Genomic DNA, 9,238 nt, shown 5'->3' with positions numbered 1-9,238 from the left:
CGGGCGGTGCGGGCCTGGCGCCATGTTGGGTGCGTCGGGCTGCTCCTCCCAGCCCCCAGTATGGAGCCGCTGAGGAGGGGATGGCCGCTCTGTCGCCTTATACCCCTCCAGTCTCCTCACCGGCGGAGATCGGTTCCCCATTGGGGGCCGCACACGTTGCCTCAGTTGCCACAGGCACTGTGTTGAGGGCTCTGTGTGTGGGGCCCTGTCACGGGGCTGAGGGGTTTTCAGTCCTTGTCCTGCTCCGGCGGGTCTCCTCAGTGGTCGGGACCCTCTCCAAGGGACTTATGCTCCATGGCATGTCAGTGCCTTGTACCGTCCCCGCCGTACATTTTGGGGTGTCAGGTGTGGGCATTTGCCAAGGCTGCAGATGGTAAGAAAATAGTAGAGAGAGAAAAATTCACAAATCTTCACCAGCACTGTCACAAGACTTCAGCAGCAGCCTTTTGGGGGCTGCTGGTGTCCCACAAATGAGCCTTCTCCAGTGTGTTCTGAAGCAGTTGTAACTCTTAACACTGTAAATGCACATTCACAGAGGGTATATACGGCAACATACATTTAAATTTGTTACCGTATATTGTAATGGATGAAGGGAGGGCTTCTCAGAGGGCACCCTCTTCTTGGGTGGCTTCAAGGCGAGAGGAGGAATGTTAGACTGCATTTTTCACAGGTGACAGATGAGTAATGTGTTGCGTGGTCCCATTTCAGTGCCCACTCAGGACTTTTCCCTGTGGGAATACGCTGCGTTTTACTACAGCTCCTCTGCAAGGATGTCAAAGGCTAAAGGAGAGGCCAGGCCTCGGTATAGGGTGGAAATAAATCTGCATAACCAGAGCGGTGGAAGACGTAACGTGCAGATAAAGACAACTTTTGCCTTCCTGCAATACGAAAGAGCCACCTAGATTTATTTCGTGTTCCCAAGTGTCTTTCTGGAGGATTTAGTGCACACTAGCTCCCAGAAGGACCACCCTGGGCAGAGCTCGCCGTGGTGGGACGAGGGTGGGCTATGGGGAGAGGACCCAGCAGGTGTCACTCGCACTCAGCAGAATGCAGCTGCTGGAAAGATGCTCTCCATTAGCCCGACCTCTAGAGGTTTTAAATTGTATCATTCAGGTTCATAAAATAGTGTCAGGTTTTGTTGTTGTTTATTGTGCTGAATCTGGAAAGCAAAGTGATACAGCAGTAAACAGGGAGCAGCCATCCACTGCTGTTGCTGACAGGTCAGCCGGGACCCCAGATTTCCTAGATATTAAATTCCCATCTCACAGAGGACTGTTAGAATGGATCAGAGGTGAGGAAGACTAAATTAAGGACGCTGAAGGGGGCCCACAGGGCTCCTACAAAAACACTAATCTCTGCAGCTTTTACTTCTCTTAGGTCGAAGAGTATAATTCCACGTGCCTTCCTCCTGCCACTGAAGGATTCTTGCATTATAAACTGTAGGGTTTGTGTTACCTGGTATTCCATAAGTTGAGGCATGGGACTTCTGTTGTCTCAAGACATACAGTACTCTGTAATGCATATTCTTGAGAGGCTGGTCTACATGTCTAGCTTCACCCACTATTTTACTGAAATTAATTTATTTACATTGAATAGTGCTGCCCTATAACGTAAAAAGAAAAGCAGGAGGAATAGATTATTACTTATTTTTTTCTTTTACTTATTAACAGAAAGTAGGATTAGGAAAGTATAGTGTGCCTGATCACTTGAAGAAAGGGTTCCAAATCGAGTCCTTGCTAAATGGGTTAAAACCCCCTTTATTAAATTAGTCTTTATTTTATTATTGGACTTTACCGGTAACTGTCATTTTATTGTTAAATTGTACCCTGATGAACTACTATGGGGCCTTTTACAGTATTTGCATAAAAGCATGCTTCAAACTTGCTTCTCTCATTCTTGCAAGGCAACCTATTGTTTTAAATAGGATTACTCAAGCGAGGCAGATTAATTCACCTACAGGAAAAAAAGCCAATGGCGGGTGCTCCATTTTAAGGAGTTCCCTGCAGAGCAGAAGAGCACATAGAGTTGCTCAAACTGCTAATAGCACAGTCTGGGGAAATTTGGTTTATTATGGTAGGAATGGAAGTCCATAACGAGGATATATCTCCAATGCAATTAGAGACAGCAGTGACCCAAACCTTGGGTTGAACTGCCTGCTCTGGTAGAGTAAGAGGGGTGCTGTTGTCTTTATGTCATCCTAATCCTGAACCAAGCAGGAAGAGTTAAATGGTACAGATGTGCAGGAGGTTTTGCAGCACGCGTTTCCTCCCTTTGACCTGTGGTGCTGGCGAAAATTCAGGGTCCTGTTGGTTGATCCAGATGGGAGGATGAGTGATGAAGGAAGGTATAGCTGATGTATTTCTGTTTGCTTACAAGAATGCTCACAGCCTTCCTTTCCTGAACACAGAAGAAAACACACAGTTGAGAGCCAGTTTCCTTGCTTATAGCTCCAGACCTGCTCCAGGCAGCAATGTGACCCCAAATCCCTGTTTCTGTATTCAGTCCAGGTTTTATATCAATGATTGTTCAGGCTGTTTGAAGTTTCCGTTCCCTGCCTGTTTCAATATGCTCTCTTTCTGTCTCCTCCTCCGTCTGAACTGTATTGTCCATCCACACATAACCTTCTTTCCTTTTAATATCTTACCCGAAACTGTCCTCCCAGAGCCTTCAGGTACTTGAGCAATCTTGCATTGTGGGTGGAAATAGACTTAATGTCTCCTTCAGCTACCCTAAATAAAGGGACACAGTTAAACCTACCGGTTTCAAGAAGGTTTAACCCAACCTATAAAAATAAAAGCCTAATGGAGTGTTGCCCTGAGGTTTTCATCTTACTGAAGATCCCTCTAGAAAATGTTGTGAAGTTTATAAGTAATGGCATGGAAATAATAGGGAGTACATCATTCAAAAAACCCAGAGTATTTTGCAAAAGACGTCAATAGATACGAAAGAGGTTTCCTTTTTCCGGTAGCAACCATAACACATAATATTGCAGCTTTCAGACCAAAGAATCAGTTGCGGCCTGAAAAGTTAAGTAACACTCTTCATTAAAGTTGCTGAAAAGGATGAAGTAAAAAGCATAATACAACCTCCCTCCGACTGCAAGATCTTGGAGGCTGGGATCATTTCTTCTGTTCTGTGTGCCACCCTTTGAAAACTCAGGGTCTCAGCTGGGACTGGTGCTCAGTGATACTACAGTAATATGCAGACACAGTGTCCATAGGTGTGTAAAGTAGCACAGAGTGGCCTTCAAGAAGGTCAAGAGACGAGGATTTACCTAACTGATCCTGTGCCCACTGAAACTGATGACAAAGCATCCAGTGCTTTTAATAAAGGATCAAACCTACACAAGTGGATAGATACGGTTCTCAAACATGCGGTTTGGCATCAGATGCTTCTTGGCTCCTAAATACTTATTCCAATCTGATGTCTTCCCACCAGCACAGGTTAAGCGGCTGCAGCTGTCAAGGGGAAAGAGAAATCACGGGCTACCAGCACTTCCAGAAGGTCGACGGAGAGATGCGTGTTTTATCAACTGGTAATTTGGCAATAAGTTATGGTCCCAGGTAGCTTGATCCAATCTGCTATTTTTTAATTGTATGAGCAGTTTGATGTGGTGAGAGCAGTGCAGCTGCTCAGCAGAGGTCCCAACCTCATTCATCTGAAAATGTGCTTGCAGTGGAAACCAGACTCCAGAGTTGAATAGGATGAAAAGGGGTGTGGAGTTTGGAATCTCTTCTGTGGCCAGACTTCCTCAGGAAAATGGTGAATTGCCTTGCATAGATAATAATACCTAGGGATTGACCCAGCAAAAGCAGTTGAGAGAATTAACATATGATTGTAAGCGGATTGCTTGCTCTGTGTTATTACAGAGCCGTTTTCCTTAGTCAACCTCAAAACACTTTACAAAGGAGATCACTTACCAATGATGAATAGTTTAGCATGTACATAGTTCTTTTCGCCTTCACAGCACTTGAGTATCGATGCATCTTCATGCTCCTCCGATAAAATGTATAATTTAATGTTATGATTATCTTTTCAAGTGGAGCAATTTGAACCTGGTGTGTAGGACTGGGGAGGGGGAATTGCTCCCTCCGCCTTTTGTCCCGTCCTGCTGGCCTTTGCTTGTATCTAGTGCTGGTTGCAAAAGTGCCTTATTTTGAAGGTCTTTGATCAGCCTGCTGGTTAGCTAAATATATACCTGTGGGGAGATAATTACATGCTATCAGTAGTAAAGTGTAGTAAAATAATTTACGTTAATTAAAACATTTGCAAAACCAAAGCAGGAATTTTCACTATGTATGCTGCAGATACATAAGATTAAGTATGCTGCAGCAACAGCTGTATCTGAGACTGCCTGCTTCCCATAGACAAACATGAAAATAAAACCAGGGACCAGTAGAAAACAGTTTTTTCATGCTAAAAAGAGGAAAGACCTATACCCACTGGGAAAACCATGGTGGTATCAATCCAGAAGGGCAGGGCTGAACATATTTTCCATCTGTGCAAGCAGATCTGAATTCATGAGCATGGGGAAGATTGGTGTGATGTATCTCATCTTATCAACATGTTTGGTTAAGTGTGAGTGGCCCAGCAGGAGGGTTGTACAAATGGGCCTCATATTATTGGGGGAGGATTTGGAGACTAATTAAATAGTGTGACAGAGGCTTAAAAAAATCACGTTGTTACCATCTTTGAATCCACTGTCTGTTCCTCCAGCATGATCCTTGTACTTTTCCTCTCTTCCCTCATTTACGTCTGATGAAAATACTCAGCACTTTCAGAGCCTTGCGTGGAAATTGTCTGTCTGACCTTCCCAGCTGAAGCAGTCCATGGCTGTTGTCCCTCTGCTACCTTGTGTCTTGGAAGAAGCTCAGTTGCTGATGCAATTCTTATTCACACCAAGGGCACTGGGTCTGGGATGTTACCACTTCCACATCCCTGCGGAGATGCCCGTTGATGTTGCTTTCTGCAGATCTCAGAACAGCCAGTCTCCAGTTCAACCCAACGCATGTCTCCACTGATCATTCCTGGAACAGCTTGTATCCCAGGGTTTCTCTTTCTTCCTGATGGCTGCAGTCGCTTAACCTCTGATTGTGAGAGGACATCAGATTGACGTGAGTGCTTAGGAGCCAAGAAGCGCTACTGTTTCATTTAGACCTCATGCTTATTTCTTTACCAGTGGGTGAGTTAAGCATCTTCTTAGAAGGCACAAAGGAATCAGGAGGTTTGCAGGGCTGCAATGGGAGATCCACAGCTCAGCCTGTCCCCAGCAAATTGTCTCTCACCACGTATCTAGTTCAGGCCTTCCAGCTTGGTAATTGCACACCCAGAGAGTTAGACCATGCCTCTTTCTGCAATCAATAGATGCAGTCACCGGTACAGGATTCACAGCTGTGTTTGATTAGTTGGTGAGTGAGTTGGTGAGATACCTGCTCCTCCATCTGTTCTTACTTTCCTCAGTGCTTCTCTGTGGTGCAGCATGGGTGCACGCAGGTTTCTTTGCATGATTCTCTCCCCCCACATATCTCTGTGTTTTTGTTGTCATACTTCACACACAAATGAGCAATGCTTTGTACCCCCTCCCCAACTTGCACCAGATCAAATTCTAACTTTTTGCAAGGTAGTGAAAGTGGCATAACAGATCTGTCTAATCAGGCTTGCCCGGTGGCCATGTTATCCTATACGCTCGGCAAGAAAGGAGCTTAAAGCCAGGGTGAGAAAGAGATTCCTCTCTAAAGATCAGCTAAGAGTCGGGTGGGATTTCAGCCATGCGACTCTGACATTCAAGCGGGGCACATGGGCACCCCTCTTCCCTCTCCTGCTCTGCAGCTTGATCTGGGAGGGACTTCAGGGGACTGGGACGGGGGACCCAAGCTGCAACGGGAAGTATTCAAATGTATTTCATTTCAGGGTGACCTTTAACAGGTGTGGATTTACTGATGGGGAGGGGAGAGGGAAGTAAGCGAGGGATTAAGGGGACTTTACTCTCCCTCCACTTTAAGCACCAGCTTGCACAGCATTCCAGTACTGTGAGATGCAATTTGTGGCTGTATGGCTTTATATCTTCTGCCTCCCTCGGTTCTGGTCAGGGTTGTGGCTGTCCCTGGTCTTTAGCACTGCTGGGGATTCAATAGGTGGAATCCTGTACTGCCAGGTGTCTCAGATGTAAACCTGGGGTCTGGAGTGGGGGAGAAAAATCATGCTCTTATCTGCAAGAGTTGGGGTTTAACCCATAGTGGAAGTGCACAGTTCAGGCAAACACAAGGTGTGTAGTATATTCCCTGGGTGACTTTGCCTGGAGAGCTTCTCTTCTTGTCCTAGTGCTGCTGCGTGCTGTTGAACAGCTGCTTTCCTCTAACCCAGTGTCTGCTGCAGTTCGGTGATGGATTAAGGCAACTCTCCATTTTCCTTATCCCTCTCCGAGGGGAGTTGTAAAGTTTAATTAATTACATTTTGTAAAACACGATGAGATTCTTGGATGATAAATGCTACACAAATGTAGAGTATTTTTTAATGAGCACTGTATGACGGCTGCAACAAAGTGCTTGTTTAATCAAACTGATCTGAGCTGCAAAAAATCCTCACCCTGCTGCTATGAAACAGAAATGTTGCCGAGCACTCTGTCTTTCATGGGCTATTAGATTTGAGGGTCCCAAGGCATTTTTCAAAACTTTAACGAAATATAAAGGCAAAGAGTATATGTATATCTCTGTATTTTATTGATCTTTCCCCTTGTGTATGCAGTTTAGATTATATAACAATACCACTTCGCGCTAGGGAAAGGAAAGATCAGTGAACAGTGTGGCTGCATGTCATGGCTGTGCAGCAGTGGTATTGATACCTGCTCTAATTTTGCCTGGCCATGTCAGGCACCAGAGTTCTGACACCATATATTTTGTGTTTTGCAAGTTTCCCACAGCTGTGGGTATGCGAAATCAGCCTGCCTGCAGCTTCTCTGGTATTCCCTCCTAAACAAACAAGGTTAAAACGAAGTCTGGGAATGGCTGCCTTTGTTGTACACTGCAATGTAAGCCTACCCACAGAACTAAAGGTAGTTTCCATAATGAAAATTGCAGCCTGCTGTAATTGCAAGCAGAGTGCCATTTCTTTTGCTGGAATTCGTTCAGGAAAAAAGAGAGTAATTTCTTGAGCTAAAAGACCTGCCTTGGGCTACTCGGTGGGTAGAACTTCAGCGTTACTCTTCCTCCAGAAAGCTGCTTCTGCTGTTACCAGAATGCTGAAGCGTCAGATCACGGGTGAATAGGGAGAGATATGACTTGAAGAAGTACTCAAAGCAGAGCCTGGTAGAAGCAGTCTATAGATTTCCATTCAGTGATGACACAGCCCAGTCCTACCCAGCCTTTGGGATCCAAGGATGCTCTCAACAGACACTGCTGTAGTTTCTGGCAATGGTGTTGTGGGATTGAAACGGTGGGAGCAATCAGTCAGAGCCCCCCTTACTTCATCTGCACAACTGTTTCCTTAAAACTGCTGCTTTGCAAAATTTGCCTTTTCAGGACCTTTTATAATCTCAGCTTCTTTTGGTCAGCTGGAGTTTTCCTTAAGGGGAGAAGAAGAGGAGAAGAACGGCCTCTGTGCAGATACTGGCTGGCTGTGCCAGGAAGGAAAAAGAAGACACAAGAAATGAGCTGTTGAACCCATGGTGATATGAGAGGGATGAGTGAGACATTTTAGGGAATAACCAAGCAATCAACCAATCTCACAAGCAATTTGTCTTCCGTCATTATAAGGCAACACCATAGTGGGAGAAATGTAGGGCCATTCTTCAGAAGATTTATTGCCCTGTAGCATCTGCATGAGAAAACTCTTAAGTGCTGAGTAGAGCAGGAAATTGAAAGTGGATTGCACAACCTGCAATTCAACAAAGTTCTTGGACCTTCTGTGGAAAGACAGTGCTGGAGTTTCAGAGCTGGCTCTAGCTTTTAAGGCTTTCTCAGTCCTGGGAGAAGAACCAGTGTAGAGCTGATGGAGGCTTTGTCATTTACTAGTCTAGATAATAAGAGCATCCTAGAGCGCTGCTTTAAACAGTACGGAGGACAATACCTCCCAGTGCTGTGATGGATCTAACTGTTCCCAAGACTAGTGAATCAAAGGCACTTACGTGAGCTATTGGAGTTTACAGGACCTCTGACAAGAGAGGGGTGCCTATGTTTCCTGCCTGTGAACATATCTCTTCACAGCCCTCTGTATGTACAGCATTTTCTCAGAACCCAGCCTCAGGGACAATTATACATTAATAGCTACTTCTTTCAGAAGCAGCCAGCCCTGCTCCTGAGAAACAGCTATTTTCAGGAAGTCTTGTTCCTGAGGAACTGCTATTTTTAGTGAGTTCTATTTCTGAGGCAAGAAAAAAAAAAAAAGAAGAAGCCAATTCTGTATCCCTCCACCATGGCCCAGACCCACTGGCTGTGGTTGACTTGCATTTTGCAATAAACATTTCCTCTTTACATCTCAGTAGCCTGAAGAAAGTGGTTCTCCAGCCATTACAGAAAGCAGCAATCTGAGCTGGGGCTAATTATGCAGGGAGGGCTTGTGGGAGGCAAAACCATGCTCACATACTATAGATTCCATTAGAACGAGTAGGGAGATGTAATGGGGCTCTCCTGGGAGATGCAGGACTTTTAGATACCTAATTTGGAAGTCCGTTCTGGTATCCATTTTCAACATCCCAAGAGTAATGATTAATCCTGTACTCCAGGTTTCTCTGAATCAGTTTGTAGCTGTAGTAAATATGGGCTGAACATGATAACGTCATTGATGCTATGGGTAAATGACTTGAGGCAAGAGAAGCTCAGGTTTTGTGGCCATTAACTCACTGTGCACAGTCATCTGGCAGCGATTTCGACTCAGGAATCTGCAGCTGAGATAAAAAAGGCTCCGTCAGAGCTGAGGAATGTGGTGTTTTGCAATATAAGTGTCTAATATGCTGAAGGCCCCATAAACGCACCCCAGCAATGCTGTGTTCTCATTCCTGCAGCATCCCAACAGCATGGACCTGGAGACCTTCCGTATGTTCTTGCGGCCATGGCCTTTCAAGGGGCATTTGCTAGATGCAACCACATGAAAATTCCAGTAATACCTTTTTGTTATCCACAGATTTAATGCAAATACTGGTGTCCTGACACAAGGGTGAAGTGATTTGCATCATGCTGAAGCTGTCCTGAATTTCAGCAGAGCCTTTGCAAAAGTTCATCTCAGGTGCGTTATGATCTTTTCC

At 45.1% G+C, this 9,238-nt stretch overlaps 1 protein-coding gene across 1 annotated transcript in view; it reads right to left on the bottom strand.

Moving 5' to 3' along the window:
* Positions 1–141, bottom strand: part of ATP5J2 (ATP synthase, H+ transporting, mitochondrial Fo complex, subunit F2) — a 2,201-nt gene extending 2,060 nt beyond the window's left edge. The window contains exon 1 of the mRNA XM_009889224.1: positions 15–141. Within this exon, the coding sequence (XP_009887526.1) occupies positions 15–141 (127 nt within the window). The remainder of the gene's footprint in view (positions 1–14) is intronic.
* Positions 142–9,238: the final 9,097 nt, after the last annotated feature.

Source organism: Charadrius vociferus, unplaced genomic scaffold, assembly GCF_000708025.1.
Source record: "Charadrius vociferus isolate BGI_N301 unplaced genomic scaffold, ASM70802v2 scaffold787, whole genome shotgun sequence".
Lineage (NCBI taxonomy): Eukaryota > Metazoa > Chordata > Aves > Charadriiformes > Charadriidae > Charadrius > Charadrius vociferus.
Note: the sequence above shows the minus strand (reverse complement) of the source record. Positions and strands in the feature narration are given on the sequence as shown.